General features: G+C 43.3%; 1 protein-coding gene across 6 annotated transcripts in view; it reads left to right on the forward strand.

Moving 5' to 3' along the window:
• CYFIP1 (cytoplasmic FMR1 interacting protein 1) overlaps positions 1–25239 on the forward strand; it is an 88630-nt gene that overhangs the window by 41378 nt on the left and 22013 nt on the right. For 4 of the 6 annotated variants that reach the window (XM_053306784.1, XM_053306783.1, XM_053306785.1 and 1 more), the window contains 8 exons: positions 2250–2403; positions 9217–9373; positions 10741–10837; positions 11100–11176; positions 11272–11380; positions 17976–18095; positions 19720–19919; positions 22898–22985. In XM_053306784.1, coding sequence (XP_053162759.1) covers positions 2250–2403; positions 9217–9373; positions 10741–10837; positions 11100–11176; positions 11272–11380; positions 17976–18095; positions 19720–19919; positions 22898–22985 — 1002 coding nt within the window. Of the gene's footprint in view, positions 1–1870; positions 2019–2249; positions 2404–9216; positions 9374–10740; positions 10838–11099; positions 11177–11271; positions 11381–17975; positions 18096–19719; positions 19920–22897; positions 22986–25239 lie in introns of those variants that run through there. The other 2 variants (XM_053306788.1, XM_053306787.1) reach the window with 2 other exon arrangements.

A 25239-nucleotide genomic window follows, 5' to 3' on the forward strand; every position in this document is an offset into this window, starting at 1 on the left:
AACCCATTTAAAAAGATTAGTTGTACAAATCCTGTGCAAATCTGGATTAGTTAAAAATCTCATGTAGGGTTACTGTCATTTAAATTTTTTCACTAATTATTCCCCCCTCCCCCCACTCCCCAAGCTTTTCCTCCACTGCTTTTAATTTTCATGGGAATTATGTTTCAGCTGTGTCCTAGTAGGTTTGTATCTCATGCATTCATATTGACATTCCCAACTTTAATTTCTCAGCCTGTTTTCAGTATAAATTTGTATCTCATTTCGTTTATTCTCTTGCTTACTTGTTAAGGTTCTGATGCTTTCTTCCTTTTCTTTTTGACCTATGAGAGAATGTATTGCAGGTACTTCCTCTCATATCATTAGAATAATGTGAGATCTACCTTGCCAACTGTGTGGGAGCTCTTTACCATGTTAAGGGGAGATCTCAAGCATCAAAGTTGATTATGCAGTATGCAACACCTGCAAAATCTGCTTCAGGGGGGAACTGGATGAATTATGTACAAATGAAACAAAATCATTCCTAATTTTGTGGGAAGAAATCAGAAACTGCATTATTACAGTTGATTTGTCAGTTGATTAACATTTTCTTCTTAATTTTTTTCCAGAAATAATTCTAATATTAGGACATATCTGATACAGTAACATCTTGTTCAATCTTTAAAACCAGAATTACATATTTGAATATATTAAATGAAAAAACATTGTAGTTACAATGCATGTTAATGAAAATGTTTAAGCATGTTTACTTAAAACGAAGTCCCATTTAAGCTTTTGTTGGTTTCTCCTTATTTACATTTGACAACATACAGGAGTTAGAATTTTATCTTTGCAACCACCCTGCTGAGAGAGAGAGAGTTACTTGACCCAGGGGTCACTCAGTGAGGTTCATGACTGACTGGGGATTTGAATCTGAGTCTCCCCAATCTAGTCCAACCACTGCATCATCCTGGCTTTAATAATGGGAGATAAGTGGGACTAACTACTTAGTAAGTGTGCTTGAGATTGCAGCCTTAGATTTAAAAACCACAATCCAAGGAGCCAATTATGCCCAGTAGGGCTTGGGTTCTGTTCTTCTGGAACGGCAATTTCCAGTGCAACAAACCACTTTTGTACCCCAAAGGCAGTTTGTGTTAGGGATATGGGAGGTGGTGTGTGTGTGCTCTGCTGTCATTGGGGGAAAATACTTCTGCATGTTCATATATCTTTGGGTACACATGGAATAACTCGATTGTGGTCTAAATCCATCACTTTTCCCCTTCTTGGTCTTCTTTTCACTGTCGACTGCAATCTTATCTGTTCCGTTTTTCAGTGCTTTCCCTATCCTGGATCTAACCACCTATTCGTTATTGAGAAAAGAATCTTCAAACCATTTCACTGTGAAGCAATGGTTTGTAAGAGTGTGGTCTGTGCTAAGGTTACAACCCCTTCCATGATTCCCAAGTAATACATTGGCTGAGTTGGAACTAGAAATCTTTGAGAGATATTTTGCGACAGCTTTTATTTTAAAAAGTGAAATAAAATGTCTTATAGTCAGCAGAGTCCCATTGAATTTGGCCAAGGATAACATGGAGGTATTTGTGGGTTCCTGCCTACCCCCCATAATATGCAGTGGTACAAGAAAGCAAATTACATTCTCTTTATGACAGTTTTCTGAGTCTTATCAGAATGAGTAGCCAAAACAATAAACCTGTGTACCTTATATGGGGATCATATTGCTTCTGCATTTTTCACTGTCTTGCTTTCCCTTTCTTAACAAACTAATATACATTTTCTCTGGTTATATGTTCTTCTTTTCTTTTTTACCCTTGTGTTTTTTATTAACGAATTCTCTCTTCTCCCCCTCGCCTCTTCCTTCTCTGTTGGTTTTTAGCTCTACATGGTTCGCACTATGACAGAGTCCTTAAACTCTGCTGAGCTGTTGAAGCAGCTCAGAACTCTGGGAATGGAAAAGTTATTGCATGTGATAAACAAGTTTCTGAGGCAGTCGTACATCTATCCCACTCTTTTAAACTATGGTGGTAAGGCAATACTTATTATTTTTAAATAATGTGGTGACATAAACTGGTCTACTGCAAATTGTGGTGCTTCTATTTCTTCCTTTCTACCTCATGTTAACGACTCTTGAACTTTCTTAATAGGTTTCAATTTGAAGTGGAGCAGTCTCTTTTGACAGTGTGTTTCAGTGATGCTGAATTAATGTTCCATATGTGTTTTTTCCCCTATCATGAATGTTCTGTTTAATAACGCAGCTTTACATGGTGAGAACCATGTTAGAGTCCCTCATTGCTGACAAAAGTGGTTCCAAGAAAACCTTGAGAAGTAGCCTTGAGGGGCCCACCATATTGGACATAGAAAAATTCCACCGAGAGTCTTTCTTCTACACTCACTTGATAAATTTCAGTGGTAAGATACGTAGATGATCAGTGTCCAGCTTTAGCATGTCCTAACACCTCTAACATGACCTGGAAAAATGTTTCCGATTTTTGTGTGTGGCTTGCTTGTTTAAAGTGTCGGCCTGTCAGAACATAGCAGCCTGGCAGCTGCCTGGGCACTCTTGGAAACAGGATCTTGGACTATGTAGACCATTGGTCTGATCCAGCAAAATTCTTCTTATAGTCTTAATATGTCAGAATGTGATAAGTAAAACAGGCAGCTAAGTGTTTAGATGCTTTGTATGCCCCCCTTCCCCCTAGTTGGCATAAGCTTTCTTTCTTTCAAAATATCAGTGTAATAAGATAGACTGCTGAAAAGCAAAAATGCCTTCTGAAGTAAATGTTTTCTTTTAACGAGAGAAACCAAACATCTTGTCTTGGATGCCATACTTTCTCTGTTTGGCTGCCATTCGCTCTTCTGTTGGCTGCAATCGGAAGCATTCTGTTTTAGTGGATTCACCTACTGATATGTATCATAGTCCTTATTGTACCACCTTGTGTTGTCTTCGCAGTTCACATTATTACTGAAATTCTTTGCTCTGAATGGGAACTGTTCATGTTCTAGTGCTTTCCACACACGATGCTGTTTTTCATTAGCACAAATGTCCATGTTTTGATTCTCTAGTCCAGTGATTCCCAAACAATAAATTGGCACCCAGCCATGTCTTGTGGGTGGGTTTGTGATTGTGCTGCCATCAGCAGCATTGAGCTGGGCCTAGATGGGGACTGTAAGTATAGCAGAGCTGATGATCTGTGCCAGCTGTAGTAAGGACTTCAGCAAAGCAAGTTTTATGACATGTACACAGCAGATGGGTTGCTGTAAACTGCTCTGTGTCTGGCCTGGTAAATATCCCATGGTGCACACGGTGCAGATTCTATCCTTCTGGCCCAGTTTTCTTGCTGAAGCTCAGTGCTTCCAAACCTTGCTAACATATCTTTGGCAAACTATAAAGGAAGCAAAATGTTTTCAGTGGGTCTTTTAATAAAAGGTTTGGGAACCACTGCTCTAGACTATTGAAAGCACTTCTGGTAGGACAAGTCAGAAGGAATCCTTGGCACCCCGATGGTGTCTTTAGAGTAATTTACCTGCTTTAATTGTTCTTCCTACTCCTGCCTGTCCACACAAAAAAATGTATTCTCATTTAGTGCCCTTCTGATCAATGCATACCATATGGAATGAGTCAGTCCTACTGCCTCATCAGAGGAATAATGATTTTTTGAAGATATTTACATCTCCACAGCTAATTCCCTGCCATGCTAAGAGCAAAAAAAGTGACCTTCACAATATTTGGCACAAGCTGGGAGAGCTGTGTATGTGTGCATGCACACATACGCAACTAAACCATTATTTAAATTGTAGCTTCTTCTGGCCATGTTTTCAGTAATAAATTGTGTGTGTGTTTATAAGTAGCAGTTGTAGTACTTGGGCCTCCCAATTGCATCTCAATTGGGCCTCTCACTGATATCCTCTTTCCACAAACCATTCTTGTAAGCTTCTCACATCTTCATTTGATTGTATGATATTGCACTATTACAATACCAGTTCTGTTTTGGTTTTCTTCATGGTCTCTGCATCACACACATGGGATTTGCTTCTGCGCAGAGACCAGTCTTGGAACCTTCAAGACATTGAGAGAGATTTTTGGCAATATCCCCGCCCCTTTTGTATCCATGTTGTGGCTGTCCTGCTCTAGCCCTTAAGTTTTTTTTGAAAACCACCACAAAGTTCACATTGCCTTGGGCCTTCAAAAAAAAAAGGGTGGGTGGGGAGAAAGTCATTGTCAGTTCTCTTGAAGGGAAGTACTTGTTTTTCTGATTTACCCCTTGTTTATTCTGCCTTCCTGGCTTCTTGTTCCCTCCTTTCTTTTTAGTAGTATTTTTATCTCTTATCGGTTAATCCCACCCCCCTTCCCCATTTTACTCCTCCACAGTTTATGGCTAGTAAAGTCTCTTTTAAATGCTCTATTGCATGCACAGCTAAACTACCAACAACCCTACCCATCATTGGGGATAACCAATACAGCAATCCCTTTGCCTTTCAGGACAGCTGGTACGGTGCCATTCCCATAAAATGGCATCTGGCTCGCCGTTCTTGCCAAGGCTAGTAGCCTCCGTGGCCTCTGAAACAGTCTTTGCATCTCCCTGCCTGATTTCCCCCACAGTTCCCAGCATGGTACTGAGCCCATTCGCCTTTGCCACCCAATTTATCCTTGACCACCACCGTGGCAACAACCCCACTCAGCCTAAGAACAAGACAAAGACCAAGCTCCTGAAAAAGAAATGCCTGATCTCGGCTGCTACCAACCTTGAGCCCTTGAAAAAGAAGAAACACTCTACAGCTGTTACTAAAACCATGGAGGTTCCTAAGTTCCCACCTCCCATCTGAAGAGCCCCTTGATTTGCCTGATTTCAAACCCAATCTCAAAGGTGAGGAATTCCCGCTCTTACCTAGGGGCCGAGATTTGCTCCCTGACTAGGAGTGCAAGGAGCACAGAGATTGTGAGGAATGCAACCATCACCACCAAGGAGACCTTTACCCCCATAGTCACCCTATGGGGACTATCTCTATACCTTGGAGGCTTATAGGCACCAATGCTACCACCATGACTTACTCCCATGAGTACACCAGACACTCTTGTTTTGAAAGAGAATACTTACGATGTGATGGTTGGGCTGTCTTGAAATATGGTTACTATCTCCATTGTTCACCGCCATCTTGGCACTGCCCTCAAACACGCATTAGATCTTTATCTCGCCATTGATCTCAAAGTACATTCCCAGCTCATCACTATAGGGAGTGCAGCCCTTCTTACGTCAAGAGTGACCTCCATCATTGCTCCTACCCAGAACAGAACAACACTTGCCTCAACGAATCCATCCACTGAGTCCCATGCTCCAAAAATGCCGCGACCAAAACCTATACCATTGTGCCTGCCCAATCTGCCACAACCACATGCCACCACGTTGCCTGCCCCTTCAGGAGCTTCACCAGACCCTACAAATCCTTCTGGTCCTGGTGCTCCAACAGATCCTGACTTTGATGCAGGTTATCTCCACATCAGAATATGAATCTGATGTGGAAGCGCACTCACTGCCACCAGAAACTCTCTTAGATTCACCTCCGGGATGCTTGGGTAACATGCTGGAACTGAACTTCAGATCAGATTCTCCAGCTGAAGAACTATATGTTTACAAAGAGAACAGATGGCTAAAGCCCTTGGTGGTGAAACCCACCAAAACACTTCTGTGGCGCCAGACTCTATATTCAACCTTATTAAATCTAGGACCTCACTTTCACTTCCTCTCATCCTGGAGGTGGTCACATTCACATGGGACAAGCCAGCTAGCTGCTTGAAGCACATGTACCGCACACAGCAAACAGACTGTGCCTTTTTATTTATACACCTGGTCCCCAATTCTGTAGTAATAGAATCAACCCAGTCTCTTGTGCAAGATGTCTTTAACACCAGCAGATCGAGATGGACGAAAGCTGGAAGCTATCGGGAAAAGAAACTATTCCATAGCAGGTTTACAATTACATATTGCCAACTACCAAGCTTATATGGCACATTATGCTCACACACTTTTCGAGAAGGTATCCCCATTCCTGGACCAAATTGTCCAACAGGATCAAAAAGAGGCACTCTCCAACGTTTTGAGTGAGGAAATCACAAAGCAGCTACTACATTCCACATGTCACACTGTAGACTGTGCCTCTCATTACATTTCCACATTGATTGTCTTGCAAAGACATGCGTGGCTCAAGTCTACATCACTCACCCCTGAGGCAAAGTCAAGAATTGAAGATTTGCCTTTCAACAGGGAACATTTATTTGGTGACAAGACTGATGTCACATTACAACATTTACAAAAGTTGAAGTCTGTAGTCCACTCCATGACAGATACTTGTGATGACTCCCATGGGGGTCATGGAGGAGGATTTCTCAGATGAAGACCTAGAGCAGAGGGAGGAGGTTGAAACTCTGGTCGACTCAGCAGAACCAGAGCTGACAGGCCTGCATGCCCCTCTGCCTCCTTCCCTCCCTCCTCCTGATGAAGCCTCCAAGGCTGCTGAAGTCGAAGTGCCTGCCCCAGATCCCCGACAGCGATGTCTGGCTAGAGTACAGGCTCGGAGGGAGGAATGCCGTAGGTCGGAGAGGCTGTCCAGAAGGAACAGGTGTTCCAGCTGTGACCCAGCTGCATCTCCTTGACAAGGCTTAGCTGCAGTTGGGCGGGACTCTCAGCATGCTGCCTATCTAGAGCAGCCTGAAAACTGGGTCTGTGCTGGAAACAACGTCCGTGGTGACCAGCCCTTACCTTGAGCAACCTGGACCTGGAAATCTGGGCCTATTTGCCGTGGCTGACCATGATTTGTGTTCCTCCCTGTTCCTGACGACGGTGGAATTTCCGGTACTAACTTCTTGCAACGTTTGTGACTAAGCTTGTCTGTTCCTGTCTCTCAGCTCTCTCTTACCCTCTGAAAAGAGTGGTTTTGCAGCTACTGAGCAGTTGGCCAATGCAGGTCATTGCAGTACCCCTCAACTGCCCAGGAAAGGGAAGACAGTGGAACAGACCATCCATGTCTAATAGGCCCTACCCAACCACATTTTGAGACTTATTGTAGCTCCACATGAAATTCCTTTTGTAAGCTTCCAATCCAGTCCTCAGCTCAGGCAACCACAGAGCCAGGTCCTGGCAGTCCACCTGCACAAAGAAGTCTGCCTACCTTACAAGGCTAGCCCCACACCTTGAACAATGGCAATCTATAACAATGGACCACTGGATTCTCTCTGTTGTCAAATACAGCTACCTAACAGAATTCATTGAAACCCAACTGAGGTCAGGCCCTCTTACAACAGCGCTAACCCTGCCATTTTGGAAGAAGTTCATGGGTTACTCCATTTTGGTTCCTAAATACTTTCTCCTATAGACATACAATCGAAGAAACTCACAATCCCGCCTGCAGTCTCGGAAACAGCACTGTGTTGGACAAACTTGGACCATCTGACAACTGGATGCCCTGTCACAGCCTCCCCCCACCAGTTGTGACCCTTCTACGTGTGTGTCATGCACTGTTTGGGGTACCCACTGCAGAGCCCACACTGCTTCAGAATCTGGCCATACTCTGACAAGGTCCACCACATAGATTACCTAGAGCTGTTGGCTGTTTTTCTTGCTCTCCAGAAATTTTGGAACCTGCTGCAGAACAAGTACATCATGGTTGTCACTGACAACACCACCACGACTGCTTATATCAACCGACAGGGTGGCACGAGATCCAGGACACTCTTCCAATTGACTCTAGATTTCTGGAGCTGGTGCATAACCAATGGCATCTTCTTGAAAGCCACCTGCATACTGGGAAAGGAGAACAACATCACAGATTCCCTCAACTGGAAGAACTATCCCTCTCACGAATGGCATTTACACCCTCTGTCTTTTCCAGCTATGGGGCACACGAACCATCAGTGCATTTGCAGACGTTCAGAACTGCCACAGCCAATACTTCTTTAGATGTGCTGCTGTGAGTCCATGCTCCAAAGGAGATGCTCTCCTATCAGATCAGTTGGGGGAATGCATCTATGCTTCTCTCCACCACCCCCCATTCCCTCTGATCACATGGGTCTTTCAGAAAAATCTGGATGGACCACTTGCAATGCATTCTGTGGTTCACCACCCTCATGCCAATAGCAGAACTCAACCCAGCCTCCCTTGTCAACCAGACTTGCTGCTCCTTCCAGGGTCAAACATCACACATCTGAACCTCTTGGTGCTCTCCCTAACTACATGGCATCTGATCCCACATGAGCCATGCTGACTGTCTGTACAGTCTCCCACAAGGCACTTAAGCTTACTCACGTACGGAGCAAAATGGAAACTGTTTGTGGAATATGCCAAAAAGCTTCACATTTACCCTCAGCACTCTTCAGTGGATGACATCCTGACTTACCTGCTTGAGCTGAAGCAGATGGGTTTGTCCATCTCCTCCCTGAAGGTGCAATTTGCAGCCATCTCATTGCACCATGTTGCCATCTCTTTTTTTCAAGTGTCCTGTTGTTAAAAGGTTTTTCAAGGGGTTTGATCACTTGTTTCCGCCAGTTCCTATGTTGGTGCCCACCTGGGACTTATCCTTTGTCCTGGACGTGTTAACCACTAAGCTCTTTCAACCCATGGCTACCATGGTCCTATATTTACTTATCTTCAAACCAGCTGTCCTGGTAGCAGTCACGTTGGCCCACTGAGTATATGAGCTTAGAACTCGCCATCTGGACCCACCTTTCCTGATTTTCCACAAGGACAAGGTTTATCTGACACCAGATGTAACCTTCTTGCCTAAGGTAGTCTCAAAATTCCGCCTCTTGCTATCTCCCATATGTGTGATGCACAGGGACCACGAAGAAGAACACCTTGTTGCTTACCTGTAATGATGTTTCTTCAAGTGGTCTTCTGTGCATTCACACAACTCACCCTTCCTGCCCCCTGCAGCCTATTCCCTTTTCTCTTTCTAGGCTCTGCAGCAGTGGTTTCAGCTGAAGGGATAGAGCAGGACAGCCACAACATGGATATAAAAGGGGTGAGGATGCTGCCAAAAACCTTTATCCTAATTCTGTTGAAAGTTCCAGGGCTGGTCTCTGTGCAGGCACAAATCCCATATGTGTGAAATGCACAGAAGACCACTTGAAGAAACATCATTACAGGTAAGCAACCTGTTCTTTTGTGTGTTAAAAAAATATGTTAGTCTTATACAAGAAATCTAATGTAGTATCATTTCTTCTACAATAAGAAACCCTGCAGCAGTGCTGTGACTTGTCCCAGCTATGGTTCAGAGAGTTCTTTTTGGAATTGACAATGGGCAGAAGAATCCAGTTCCCCATTGAGATGTCTATGCCTTGGATTCTGACTGATCACATTTTGGAGACCAAGGAAGCATCAATGATGGAGTAAGACTACTATATTTCTTTCAAATTTAGTAGTAGATACAGAAAATTCTGCTGAAAACAAGATTAGAAGCTTAAAGAGGTGGTCTAGCATAGGGATGTGCAAACAGGTTCAATGTCAGATGTGTTCAATGTCAAACTGGTTTGGTTCGACTGTTCGGGGTTGAACCGAACCACTCCCTGTTTGGTCCAACTCCGGACCGACACACACACACCCGGAAGTTTGGGGGGTTTGTAAGTCATTTTCAAAAAATATATATTTTGTACTTAACCCTTCTGGGGGGCTTTTCCAAGGCCACGGGCCATGGAGCTTCCCCCTCCCCCTGCCAGCCTTCCTCGTGGCAAAAATCGCCTGTTTCGGGCATTCTTAGGCCCTTTCAGGGCCTTTCCTCCATCGTGGCAGCCATTTTGGAGGTTGCCGCGCATGTGTATGCATTGCATATGTGCAGTGGGCCCCTGCGTGACCAGGTTAGGAAGGAACTTCTTTTAAAGTAAAGAGAGGAGAGGTAAGAATTGAAGATGTGAAAGCGAGGGAGAGAAGGGACCTTAGAGCTTGTCCACACTTCTCTCTCACTTTCTCTCTCTCTCTTTTTAAATGCATCTTGGCGGTTGATGGGAGCGGTGGGGGGGAATCAGATGTTGGAGCAGACAAATGTTTTCCCTGATGTTAGGATCTTCCTGGGAGCTTTTCCTCAGAAACTTATTTTCAGGGCATGCCTCAGCCATTTGCTCAGAGAGCTTTCAGGGTTCCTCTCAGCCATCTCACTCTTTGCCTGAGGATGGGTACAGTTTCAGCTCTGCTGCCTCACCTCCCTTTTCTTGCACTTTTTAGTCCCCCTCTCTCTCCTCCGATCTCCATCACCATGTTAGAACTTTGAAGTTTGCTTCAAAGGGCTTCAAGAGCTCTAATTGCTCTAGAAGAGCTCTAATTGCTGTCACTCAAAAGAGAACGAGAACAGCTAGGGGAAGTGTAAGTCTTACCTATAGGGGACCTGCTGACCAGTTCCTAGATATTCTAGACACCCTTTGTGCCGCAGAAGTTTTGTGGCTTTTGGTTTGAATAATGTAACCAAGTTAAGACTGGTATAAAGTTGCAGCATCCCTTATAATTTGTAGTAACAATCAATGGAATGGGAGTCTAGTAGAGTTGGAGAAACTTGGATTCCTTTCCAGATTAGCTGCTTTGTATGGCAATCTGAATACTTACCATTAGAATTTTGGGAGGGGAAAATGTACTTTGATGGGTGGGTATGGCGCCACGCCGAAGACAAAACATTATTTATTTATTTTTTAAAAATGTTTTATTTCAAGGTAGTAATAGAGAAATTTCACATATGTGATTGCAAATATATTTTTCTTCTCATATTTAGGTATGTACTATATTCTTTGGACCTTTACAACGATAGTGCTCACTATGCACTTACCAAGTTCAAGAAGCAGTTCCTTTATGATGAAATTGAGGCAGAGGTAAGATAGTCTTCTCTGTCGTGAAGGCTGAAATTCTTTTGAGTGGCAGCATATATGGCAGTTTGTTCGGGTAAAGAGAAGCTGAGAGAATGAACCATGAATGAAAATTAAGGCTGTCCACACATCAGATGTTCCTAATGTCTACGTCATTGGAACAAGATTTCATGTGGTCCAGTGCAGCCAAGGCTAGGTTACAGAAGCAAAGCCACTAGGGAGGTAGCATCTGAGTAAATATTTTGTGTTTTGTGTTTGATTTCTTCAGGTCAACTTGTGCTTTGACCAGTTTGTCTACAAACTGGCAGATCAGATATTTGCATACTACAAGGTTATGGCAGGAAGGTAAGTATGCCCATTAAACTATTCTAAAATATTTCATTTTTAAAATGTATAGCTTGCTACATCTTGTGCAATTTGCCACTCTCCCTTTTCAATAGCCTACTTCTGGATAAAAGATTAAGATCTGAGTGCAAGAATCAGGGCGCGACAATTCCATTGTTAGCATCCAACCGGTATGAGACACTGCTGAAGCAGAGGCATGTCCAGGTGAGTGACGCCCTATGCAATTTTCGTACTGTCTGATTTTTATTTTTAATCTTTAAATTTCCTCAACTCTGGTGTGTTAATACTTCTGCTATCTGCTCTTTACTTAAGGTCCCATCTTACAATGACTTGTAACACAAGCTTATTATTTATGAGCAACAGCAGCCAGATGATCTCCTTAATTACCAGAATCTTACTTAGTGCAGAGATTGTGAGGAACTTAGGCAGATATGATATATTTGGACTTTGAAAAAACTTTTGACAAAATCTCCCATATAAGGTTTCTAAATAACACCAGCTTGGAATGATTTAAATCACCAGGAGAAAAGACCAATTTTTAATTGACCAAAATTCAACTCTGGTTTCCAGTGCTCTAATTCATACATTTTCCCGAACAGACATGCACACCAACTGGTTTTTAGAATGATTAGAATATATATATTTGCAACTATGAGGGGGTTTTTGTACTATAAAGGACCATTATCCAAAACCTCTTATCATATAGCCCACATGCTTGTTGCACTACAGAAATTATATTCGCTTTGGAAAGCAATTTTGAAATTAAAAAATTCTTTTTGGCCCTCATTAAAATGTGAGGGTGGTCGGGTAGGTGCAGACCCATGCCGAGAACTTTTAAAAATTATTTTTTATCAAGAGAGACACAGAAATAATTTGCACATGTGATTTTGAAAGTAAATATCAGTAGTTGACTGAACCTAAATATTAGCAATAGCACTTACATTTATATACCGCTCTATAGCCGAAGCTCTCTAAGCGGTTTACAATGATTTAGCATATTGCCCCCAACATTCTGGGTACTCATTTTACCGACCTCGGAAGGATGGAAAGCTGAGTCAACCTTGAGCCCCTGGTCAGGATCGAACTTGTAACCTTCTGGTTACAGGGCAGCAGTTTTACCACTGCGCCACCAGGGGCTCTATATTACTAAATAGAACAATAATTAATAAAGTTATTGACCTATTGCAGCATATTTTTATAATGCTTGATCCCAAAAGTTTCACACTTTTGTTCATAGTTCATTTTTCAAGACTGAAAATCAGACTTTAACTTAAAGTATATGGATCATGGATTCAGTTTTAAGAGATTATCCATGTAGGCTTTGCTTTGTTCACATTACAATAAGATACCACTTTAAACCAGATTATCTTTAAGGGATGTGTGATATAACAGAAGTTTTTTTAAAAGCCAATTTTGTTTGAGATCTATTTTTATCTACACTGCTTAGCAATCATAGGATGATAGGTCTCCTTTAGATCAGTAGCTGATTAAAGAAGAGGAAAATAAAAGTTAGGAATAAATGGATAGTTTTCGAGTAAGTCATAGGGGTCCTCTAGAATCTTTGTTAGGAACATCGTGATTTATTTATAAATGATCTAGATAGAGTCAGGGGTGAGGCAGGGGTTAACCAGGTTTGTAAATGACACAAAATTATTCAGGATTATGAAAACCCAAGAAGACACTGAAGAGCTCAAAAAGGATCACTCCAAACTAAATGAATGTTCAACCAAATGGCTTATGAGAATTAGTGTATGTAAGAGTAAAGTGATGCATAATGTGGCCAAAAAAATCTAACCACATATATGCTGATAGGGTATGAACTCTCAGTATGGACAGAATGGTTAGAAAGAGTGGTTTTCTCTTGTTTCATAACCCTAGAAATTTCACACAATGAAATTAATTGGCACTAGATTTAGGAGAGACAACAGAAGGTATTTCTTCACTTATTAACTTATGGATTTGCTGCCACGACATATGACAGTCACTGGCTTAGTTTTAAATGGGAATTAACACTTGTAGTATATGTGTGCCATGCACACACGCATCTTGTATTATGGGTAAATTCAATAAAACACGTGGAAATAGTCTGCTTTCTTTGATAAGCTTTGCAGACCATAATAACACCTAGTATCTGCACTCAATTTGTTCTTGACATTTTGAGTCCTCTTCTGAGCACATGAGAGAATAATTTTCATAGGGATTTGTTCAAAAAGTTACCCCTTTTAGCACTAAATGTTTATGACTTTAAACCTTTATAATACACACAGGCCGACATGATGTGCAGCAGTACGTTTGCTTAAAAAGAGCTGAGTCTCCGCAGGGAGCCTCTCGCATTGCTGCGGCAATGGCCCATTGCAGAGCTGAGTGAGCTTGGAGGGGGAAGGGGCAGTGATTTTTACTTCTCTTGCCTCCCTCCAAAAGCCCTTCCCACTTGGATGCATATGTTCCTACGGATCATGCAGCACTCAGGAACATATTTATGCAAGTGGTGGAAAGAGCTTTTAGAAGGAGGGGAAAGGAATAGAAATAGCCCCCCCCCACCCCATGCACCCACTTGGCTGTGCAACAGGTCATCACTACAAGGATGCTAGAGAATCCCTGCAGACATGCAGCCCTTCTTAAGCAGACATACTCGTCTTCATCATGTCATCCATAAAGTATGTTTGATTACATAGTCATCTTTGTTTTCATATCTGGTATGACATTAAGATAAAGTTTTACTCTGTTCGTGATAGCATTTTTAATATAGCTGTAGGATTTGTTTGTGACCTCTGTGGGGATCCATAATCCCTCACAATTGGGTCTTCTGTGCCTTCACAGGAGTCCCTGCGGAGGAATCTATAGCTCCGATTAGGTGCTCTCTGTCCCTTTTAAGGCGCAGGGATACTGGAGCCTATCAAGCAGACTGTAGAGCATCTCCCTCTTCAGTTCCCTCTTGTTCGCCGCTTGTGCTGCCTCGTGAAGGGTCTGCTCCTTTTCCCTTGTTCCTGTGAAGAAAGTAAGATACAAAATCTTTGACTGATTTTTCGGCTTGGCTTGGACTGCATCTGACCTCTCTCGCCAAGTTGGCTGACTTAACCTGCCAACACCTCAGCACTGCCAAGCAACAAATCCAAGGTGTTGGCAGACTCGATTGTGTTGGGCCACCATGCATGGCTCGGCTCCACACCTTTAGAGGTCAATATGAAGGACAAGATTGAAAACCTGCCCTTTGACGGTGACAGCCTGCTCTCCAAAGACACCGATGACACTATGGAGAATCTAAACAAGTCTCAGTACACTGCCAAGACTTTTGCTCCACCCCAACAGGCTGCATTCCAGAACAGGTACTGTTATGGGTTCAATCAATACTACCAACCTAAACCTTCTCAAGATAGAGGCAACTTTAGACGAGTCTCCAGACAGTTCTCTATACTTCCAACACCATCAGAGAAACCAGCAAAAATCTTAAACAATAGGATCAGCCTAAGCAGGCTTTTAAACCTAGAGCTCCTGCAAGTATCTGTGTCTTGATTCCATCCGCCTTGCTCCCTTCATATAACATTAGACGCCTGGGTGTTGTGCATAGTTGCCTCCGGCTGTGAATTTGATACTCTCCCCGCTTATGCGGGACTAAAATACACCCACTCAACTTCTGCCTTTGAACAAGAGGTCTCTGAGCTTCTACAAAAGGGGGCCATAGAACCTGTTCCAACCTGCTCTTTGTATTCCGGCTTTTACTCCAGATACTTCCAGGTTCCTAAATATGATGGAGGACTTTGCCCTATTTTGGACCGAAGGAGATTGAACAAGTTCTTTCGAACTAGCAAGTTCTGTATGATATCACTGCAGGCCATCCTCCCGCTCCTATGGGAAGAGGAGTGGTTTGTCTCCCTTGACTTAAGGACGCATACTTCCACATTTCCATAAGGCTCCGCCATCATCAGTTTCTGCGCTTCGGCCTAAGTACACGGGCATGCCAATTCAAGGTGCTCCCCTTTGGTCTCTGTACTGCCCCCAGAGATTTTACCAAATGTATGGGTGCAGTGATTGCACATCTGAGCATGCAGGGCGTTTCGATTTTCCGTATTTAGATGACTGGCTTATCACCGCCAAAGAGAAATCGACCCTGTTTTACAACCTTCAGCTCACTCTCTCTCTCCTAGCAGGTTTGGGCTGCAGTGTCAACCTCAAGAAGTCTGTCCTGATCCTTCCACTCACAATCCAATATATTGGTGCTCTCCTGGATGCAGTCACAAGGCATGCCTACTTCGAGCGCATCCAATCCATCTTAGCCCTGGTTGCAGCTTTCCAGGCCTCGCCCAGGCAGAGGGCCCACTTTATACAGCGCCTTCTGAGCCTGATGGCTGAGTGCACCACAGTGGTGGCCAACACCCGTCTTCAAATGCAGAGACTTCAAATATGGCTGCTCTCTGTCTTCAGACCAAACCTGAACAGTCAAACAAAGTGGTACCTGATTCTGTTCTCCGGGACCTGTCTTGGTGGGCAATGCCTGACTCCCTCTCACAAGGTATCCCTTTCTGTCTTCTAACCCCCATGACCTCAGTCACCAATGATGCCTCTCTACAAGGCTGGGCATGCATTGTGGTCCCCTGCAGATGCAAGGCTTGTGGAACCTCCATTAGCAGGAGCTCCAGATTATAGAACTAATGGTGGTTTCCCTCACTTTTAAGGCCTTTCTTTCTGTCCTACAAGGGCAGGTGGTCCAGGTTAATTTTGATAACACTACTGCTATTGCCTGCCATCAAGATCCAATCTCAAGATCCCTGAATAACCTGTCCCTACAATTGTGGGAATGGTGCCTACTGCATGAGATCCATCCTATTGCCATCTGTATTAAAGGAGAGGATAATATTCTGGCTGACTCACTCAGTAGGGGTATCTCTTTTTCGATCCTCCATGAGTGGGAACTGAATGACTCCATCCTCTCTGAAGTTTTTGACACTTGGGGTGTCCCTAATGTTGATCTATTTGCCACAGAACAAAAACAAAATGTAATTTGTTCTGTTCCAGGGCAAGCATCGGCATGAACTCCCTAGCAGACGCCTTCCAGTTACAATGGAAGGACAGGCTATACTACTTTTCCCCCCATTTCCCACTTATATCCAAGGTAGTGGTGAAAATTCTTCAAGAACACAGTCAGTGCATTCTGGTCTGCCCTTGGTGGCCCAAGGAGCCCTGGCTCCCAGCTCTACTAAGACTCTCCAAGGGCAGTTACCTCTGTCTCCCATTGCGGAAAGACCTACTGATGAGAGACAGGGGCTTAGTCCTGCACCATGCTCTTCACATTCTCTTGCTAATGGCATGGAGGCTGAACTTTTAGGTGAGATTCTGTTGAATGAAAGGAAAGCCTCAATTAGAAGAGACTATATGTGCAAGTGGAAGTGTTTCCTATCTTATGTGTCTTTGAAAGGTTTTGATGCCTTCCAAGCATCTGTCCGACAAATACTACTGTACTTCACACCTCTCAAAGGTTTGGGCCTCCCTAATACTTGCCTTAAATTCCACCTCATGGCTATATACGTTTGCCACCCGGCTGGGATGGCAAGTCTGTTTTTGTCCACTCTGACTCTAAACATTTTTTGAGGTGGATCAACAATCTCTACCCTCCAGTTTGGGAGCCAATGGAGCCATGGACCCTCTCACTTGTACTTTCTACACTCACAGAGGCCCCGTCTGAACCGCTCCTTACATCCTTGATGAACTGTTGTGCCTGAAGACATCTTTCTTCGTTGTTATCACTTCGGCTGGACAGGTCAGCGGACTCACTGCTTTGAGAGCTGATTCTCCCTATACCAAATTTTACCCAGACAGGGTGGTTCTTCGTCCTGACCCTGCCTTCCATCCTAAGATTGTCTCTAATTTCCACATCAATCTGGACATTATCCTTCCTACATTCTTCCTCAATCCGTCTACACCCTTGGAATGCTCCATGCATGCCTTAGACGTTCGAAGGTGCTTCCTATACTTCCTGGACCGCATGAAAGTGTTCTGACGCTCAAATAAGCTGTTTCTCTTTTTCTCTGAGCCTCACAAGGGCTCCGCCATCTCCAAGCAGAGACTATCAAATTGGCTTGTGCAACTGATTTTCTTCTGTTACAAAAAGCAAGGTGTTCAATCTCCTGCCAAGGTCAGGGCTCACTCTACCAGGGCTGTGGCTACCTCAGCAGCTCACATGTCGGGCATCAGCATGACTGATATTTGCAAAGCTGCCACTTGGTCTTCAACCTGCCTTTTGTGAAACACTACACAGTGGACTTACGCTCTGCTTCTGAGGCCAACTTTGGTCAAGCGGTTCTGAAGAAAGTTCTCTAATCACCAACACCCACCGCCTATGCAGGAGCTAGTCACTCACCCAGTTGTGAAGGACCATGGATCCCTACAGGGATAAACAGGTTGCTTACCTGTAGCATATGATCTCTGTGGGGATCCATGGTCACTCACAACACTCTCCTGGCCATCCCCTCTGCTAGCGTACCTCTGTATTGACTTACCTGTAGTTCTTTTTTGTGTGTGTGTTCTTCTCTCAATGTCATCAGTCTCTTTGCAACGGCCGATTCAGGAACCGAAGAGGGAGGCGCTATACAGTCTGCTTTATAGGTTCTGGTATCCCTACACCTTAAAAGGACAGAGAGTGCCTAATCGGAGCTATAGATTCCTCTGCAGGGACCCAGTTGCACAGGTGACCCAGTTGTGAGTAACCATGGATCTGTTACAGGTTAGGAACCTGTTTTTACACAGGTTTTCTTTAATACACACACCCCTCTGATACAGCTGTTTGGGATTTCTTTTGCTTCAGCTTCTTGGTCGGTCAATAGATCTGAACCGCCTGATCACGCAAAGAATTTCAGCTGCCATGTACAAATCAATGGAGTTGTCGATTGGCCGCTTTGAGAGTGAAGATTTGACCTCCATTGTGGTGAGTATTGAGAAGCTTTGGCATTATTCAGATCAATATTAGATCAGGAATTTGAAAAAAATCTCATGCTCAGTAACATGTCTTAAACCTGTGCCTTCCTAATGTTACAAAGAATTAATTGAGCAGTGGGTGGAGAAGAAATGCAGAGAAACATTTTAACTGCTTTCCTGCCTCAATCTTTGCTTGCTCAGAAGCATTTGAATTGGGGAGGGATGAAAGATTCTCTGTGCCTGTTAAGCCTGCTATTATGACAAGCTAAAAAGGAAGCCAAGGTGATAGTGAGAGGCATGGGGAAGGAGATTGAGAGGCTAGCTGTGGCTTCATCCAGTGATCCCTGAATGGTTTTTCTTCTGTGGCTTTTTTGCATCTCATTCCCTGGGTCATTCTTCCATCCTAGATCTTCAGTTCCAGAGACTCTTATTTTCTCTTAACTCTCCCTCATCTTCAAACTTCCTCTGACTTATTTTTCTGCAGCTTTATCTGCAGCTTTATCCCACAATCCTCCTGTTCCCTTTAGTAAGCATGTGTGAGAAAAGGGCAGGAGAAATGCATATGTAATCTAAATCTGGTGAAATTGTTCATAATTGGAAAGTGTGATGATGTATTAAATTCAACAGTATGATGGGACACCTGCCTAATAACTCTTAGGCCTATGCACATATTCAGCTTCAAATAACCTGCACCACAACACTGGCACTGCATGGAGGCAAGCTTACCTGTGTGTAGTGCGGTGGTGTTCTCTGCACCAGTGTAAAGAAACACCCCTTTAAAATCAACAGAGCCCTGGATAACCCCAGTGATGTCTGGTATGTGGGGAGAGTTGGGAATCTTTCTGGCGCTTTTCCCATAGAGTGGTGGGAATAGTCATTTTCACATAGTGCCAGTGGGGCTGTGCATGTTATTCAGCTTCAACAGTTCAGAGTAAACCCCTCCTGTATTCTACCAAAGACAACCACAGGGCTCTGTGGTCACCAGGAGTCAACATCGACTCGTCAGCACAACTTTACTTAATAAGTGTCATATACAGCCTCATCTGAGTGCTAATTTTTCAACACCATGTGCTGTGTAAAGATGAAAGGACCATGGTTCGCTAAGTTTGTAGTATTTAGATTGAGTACTGCAGCAGTGATACAGGAAGATGCTGAAAGGCATCATCTCATGCTGCCCAGGAGGAGGCAATGGTAAACCCCTCTTGTATTCTACCAAAGAAAACCACAGGGCTCTGTGGGCGCCAGGAGTCGAAATCGACTTGATGGCACACTTTACCTTTACCTTTACTACCTTCAGCTGCATTAATGAAATGTAGTATTGCTAGACAGTATCAGATCACTTAAAGTAGGTGTGACACATGAATAAAATCTCTGTGTATCGGAAAAAGCCTCCTATTGACTACTATTAGGAAGAGCTTTTAAATATGAAAAAGCATTGTAATTCCACTGCAAAAAAAAAAAATTCCAGTCCTTGTATTAGAAAGGCCTTTTAAATGGATGTTCTTGGTTACTTAGTCAAATTTTGCAGGGCATATATCTTTTGTGGTAGATTTTCATCTTTTTTTGACAAGCATCTTATTACACTCTTCCTCCCTCTTTCCCTTTCCTTTCCTTATTTTAAAAACTGTTATCAGGAGTTAGATGGATTGGTAGAAATAAACAAGATGACACACAAACTCCTGAGCAGATATATGACTTTGGACAGTTTTGATGCCATGTTCAGAGAAGCCAACCATAACGTATCAGCTCCCTATGGAAGGATCACACTTCATGTCTTCTGGGAGCTCAACTATGACTTCCTTCCAAATTACTGTTACAATGGGTCCACTAACAGGTTAGTATGGCATTGTTCCATTGTTTCTCATTTCAACAATAGACATGTTTGCCTTGGATTCTCTGTATTTTGACATCTTTCTTAAAAGCTGAGAATTGTTAAAAGTAACTCTTCATAAAACTCTGCCAAGTTAAGGTCTTTTTTTCCTTTTAAACAAATTAATGTATTAAACAAACAAATGTGTAAGAGCTGCAATTTGGAGCCCTGTATGTCCGGGAGTTTCTCATTCTCTTCTGTGAAAACAGTCCCACTGAGCATGCATGATCATTTTTGTCTCAAATTAGATAATATATCTCTGCATCCATGCAGGAATTAGAACATTGTGTATCACACACACACCCCTACCTCATAATTTCTCTATCTGCTCCTGTTGGGCTTGTTGGCTTTTATCATTTATTGGATTATAATGAGTAGGTACAGCGGAGGAGGAGTTCCAGACTTCAGACAGCGGCCCCTTTAAAGCTCCCTGACTCCACACAGGAAGGTAAAGCTTAGGAGGGGTAGTCTGGACTCAGAAATACTTAAGGGCTCAGTCTTTATCCAAGGAGCGTTGAGTTGACTTGCACCCTCAGACCACTCCAAGATCCTAGGAAGACTAGATTGTGACCTGTTCTAAGGCTTTAATTCTACTTTTGCAGTAAATAATTATATTCTTGATTGGATATGGAAAATTAGCTGCTATATGAACTATTTTGCAAGGAACAGGAAAATATAATTCTTGTATTTACTAAGTTGTAAGTTGAGCCCTGGACGTATTTTAGAAATAATAAGTGCTAGGATAATAATAAGGTTAGATCCAAAGAACTGTGAGCAAAAGGAAAGCAACACTCAGAATGCTACGAACAATTTGCGTAAGAGGTCAGGCAGTGCCTCAGTAGGTATGTTTATTGTAGTTATCCTGCTTTTGTGCACCTTCTTGAACAAGCTGTTTTGCAAGCAGAAGTGTATTCCTCATGCAGTGCCTTAGGGTGGAGTATGAAACAACCCTTTGCATGTAGAAGGGCACCATTTGGATTCCAACCCCTTGACTCAGTCAAACATTATCATTCACACCTTTACTTCATAAAGAAGGCACCCTTCTCTTGAAGTGTTCTGTGCATTCTGAATTTGATACTAATTTAAAATTGCTCCGGGGTTTGAGGCATTTGCAAAAAGCTTTCAGTGCTGAGGTCATTCCCGCAAAGCATTACTGTAAACTGCACATTAAGCTGCCTGGCTGCTTGTAATTGTTTTACTTTGGATAATGTAGTGAGATTAGATAATAGACAGCCTGCTGTTAGAGCAGTGGCTGTCTACTAATTGCTGGGTTTCAGTTCTTTGTGCACCCAGGTCCAAAGGCAAAGATTGTTGACGTGGCGACATTTGCCAAGAAAGAGAAGAGACTGTAGGACTGACGACAGTGAAGTAGATGTTCCTCATATCAGGAGAGCTGATGTAACACCATAGCTGAAAGTGGGAGCTGTGAGAGAAGTCTCTGATGTACCTTAGCGCCAAACTCACTAGATGAAGTTAGGCAAAACAAGCCTCTTAGCTTCTGCCACCCCCACCCCCACCACCTCACTCCCAATCTGAGGTGCTATTTAAATGCTGAGTATGATTATAATAAGCACAAAGTGTGAGGTTTTTTGTTATATAATTTGCTTTCTTTTTTCTTTTTTGCTTTGTCATGATTACTAGTAATCAAGGGTGGCTCTGGGGGGGCAAGTGGCTTGCCCCCACATCAATGTTTCAATATGTGGGACACAGCTCACCCACGCGAAATGCACTTTGCCCCTTCTGTGCCCCCCCCCAATTTTTCTGGGGCTGCCACTGCTAGCGGTACTTCTCATTCAGGTAGTGTGTTCAAGTATTCAGAGCCCTTGTGTACAGTATTAAAACTACAGCAGCTTTGTAAAGTAGACTGGTATTATTTCTCAGTGGGAGCATTATATTTTTGTTTGATCCTTTTTGTCACGTTCTACAATCCCTTTGTGTATCCAAATATACACCAGGATTTGAAGCAATAAGGTCTATTTGCTGCTGCACTACAACTGCACCCCCCCCACCGCCCCCGGTCTGTCATTTATATACTATCGTTGTCCAGCTATTGTAGATTGGAATTGGAGCCTTCATGTGTGCACATAGTATTTCACCACCTATTTATTGCTAGCATTGTTTAGGTGATGCCTATTTGACCAAATTCTTGACTTGCATTCATGCTTGGAATTGGACTGCTTGAAAGTGAAACGAATATTATATAATATTATTATAAATATTTCTATAAATATTTAAAAACCTATATCAAGTGTTTATCAATTTCTTCTTCTCCCCCCCCCCAAAAAAAACCCCCAACAACCCCTGGTAAGAACATTTTGATTTGTGTAATCTACTTTGCCCTGATTGCTTAGTGATTGCTTAGTGCCATGCTGATGAAAATGGATAAATTGCTAGGACAGTCATCATCTAGAGATTAAAAGGTAACAAGACCTGATTATCTAGCATGCCAAGGCCAACAATTTAGCAGTATAGTGTCCCAGAGCAGATTTACCAAAATAATTTTGTTTATCAGAAAGTAAGGGAACAGAATATATCTAATTTAAGGTGAATCAACAGAACTATTTTTTAAATTATTTTTAAGTCTATTGTGAGAGCACACATCTTGTCTGTTTGAATGAATTAAAAAATGCCAAAATAAACTAAAATAATATAGTGAACACTGGTGGATTCTAAAAAGTGTTGTACAATTCCTCTATAGAACATTAGCTGTTAGGAAAGTAACTGTCCAGTGAAGGGCAAACTGTGAAGCATGATGAGAAATCCCTAAAAGACCAAATACCTAAGCACCATATTGTTTAGGATTTCAGCACTGCAGCTCCACATTGTAGGCAATCTGGAGCTGCAGGCAAATTTGTTTTTAGAAGTGGTGTGATGCCCCAGAAGATGGATATACAGTGATTGTACAAATGTAAATTGTTGTGTTGTTGTCTTGCTTTATATAGGTTTGTTCGAACAGTACTGCCCTTTTCCCAGGAATTCCAGAGAGATAAGCAGCCTAATGCACAGCCCCAGTATCTTCATGGATCAAAGGTTAATTTGTTTCCATATTTCAGCTTTGCTTGCAATAGAGAGACTTTTTATTAAAACTTGCATTGCATTTCTCTTACATCTTACATCTTTAGCATATTTTTGCTTGATAAAACATTGATCCTCAAAAGCAGAGTTGATACATGTGAAGATTAACATACAGAGACATAAATATACAGGTTTAGACATAACATACATATACAGATTTAGACACAACAGTCAAACCATGGTTTGGCCATTGGATCCAAACCAGGCCAATGCCTGACCCTGCTATTAGGGATGTGCACAGAACCAGTTTGGCACTCCCTTTCTGGAGTGCCAAACTGGTTCGGTTTGCCGGTGTCTTAACCGGTTCGAAGGGCGGGGGGTAGCTTTAAGGGATAGGGAAGGCGCTGCCTCCCTGTCAGCCCCCACCTCGCCATTCCCCCCCAATCCAGAAAAGTGGGCATGCTGGCCATAAGTGTGGCGATGCTTATCAGGGCTGCAAGCAGGAACACTGCTGCCCAGCACACCCACTTTTTTGGAGGGCACCAACGTGGGGGAACTGATGGGGTGGGGGCTGACAGGAGGCAGCACCTTCCCTGTTCCTTAAATCTACACTCCCCCCCCCCCAGGAGTGCATAAACTGGTTCCGTATACATCCCTACCTGTTACCTGTCTAGGATGTTTATGCTTTACCAGGTGATTATGTGTGGTGCTGTTCATTATCAATTGCGTCTTTCTGCTTTACTGCAAGACCCACCCACCCATCCTGCTTACCACATTTACCTGAATCCACTACAAGGTTTTCCCCAAGTTCTTTGATTTTAGAAACTGGGGGGTCGTCTTAAATTCAGAGTCCTCTGCCTAGCTTGCTCCCAGCTCTCTCCCTTGCAAAGGACCCGAGCAGTAGCCCAGCCAAACCATGCCTAGAACTTTACAAAAAGTGAGATGAGAAAGATGGGGGGCTGTGCACTTCCTCTCCCCTTCTTCTTTTACTCTCAAAGTAAGGTGAGCTCCCAGCGTGGCTGCTCCCAGCTGGCTGGCTCCCTCCCTCCCTCGCTTGCCTGCCTGCCTTTCTCTTCCTTCTCAGTCTGGCTTTGCAAGATGCAGTGCCTTTTCCCACATTGTTGCCTTTTCCTTTCTGCTTTTGGAGCAAGTGCACCTTGAAACCTGCTGAGGTCTTGGCTGCTTGGGGATGGAGGGAGGCCGTGCTTTTAAAGTGACAGTGGCCCTTCCAGCCCAAGATGTGTGTGAGTGAGTGTTTGGATTGCTTGGGGTTGTGCATGCCTGTGTCTGGCTTGTTGGCAAAGGGGTGAAAGAAGCAGCAACAGATGCTCCAGAGGAGCTCACCTGCCCCGACTCACTGGCCTCTCGCCGCTGCCTTAGCATCAAGCCTGGCCCTGGAGAAGGGCAAGGAACATGACAAGCCAGCAGGATCCAGGCCCCACACAAAACCAAAAGCAAATGGTGGCTAGTAGGATGTACCCCAGGGCAGCCTGTGCCAAAGGGCCAGGAAGAGAATGAGGATGGTGATGGCAATGGAGAGAGAAAAGGGTCTCACCTTGGTGCCCTTCTGCATTGCTGTTTTGTTTTGTTTGGGGGTGGTTGGGGGGGGTCCAGGGAAAGTCGGGGTGAGGGGAGCAGACAGGCTGTGAATGGAACTCTAGCATCAGGTGGGGGAGGGAGGCTTTGCTGTTGGGAGCACTGGAAGCCAGAGAGTTTGCTGCTCTGTTGGTACATGCAATATGAGTACCAAACCATTTCTGCTGGTGTACTCGAACTGGATCGGAAAAATTATGTGAACTCCTGGGTATGACCTGTATTTAATCTGCATTTTTAAGGGGATCATCTTAAATTTAGAGTCATCTTGGATTTATACAGTAACTGGGTTTGGAGCAGTCATCCTTCTAGTCCTCTGTCCTTTCTGCCTTTATCAATCATCCCTCTCCCGAAAGAAGGGATTGTTTTTTGCATTTTATAAATCATAAGCAGGACTCTTGCTTTGTGCCAGTGAAATGCAACTCTGCATTTGGAATAAATTATACACATTTGAGAAAAATGTTTAAATAGAGAAATGTGTTTTGTGGTGTTAGATTTTTATTAAGCTACCTGTTGGGGATACCAGATCAAGATGTGCCAATATTGGGCATATTATACTATACTCATTATTGAGATTGTGGTCAATTTAATACATGAGGCTACATCTTCCTACAGTCCCTGTTAGTTGGCATATCAATGTTCCCCACCCACTTTGCCCTCTCCAGACACCATAATG

This window comes from Hemicordylus capensis, chromosome 3 (genome assembly GCF_027244095.1).
Source record: "Hemicordylus capensis ecotype Gifberg chromosome 3, rHemCap1.1.pri, whole genome shotgun sequence".
In the NCBI taxonomy this organism is placed as follows: Eukaryota; Metazoa; Chordata; class Lepidosauria; order Squamata; family Cordylidae; genus Hemicordylus; species Hemicordylus capensis.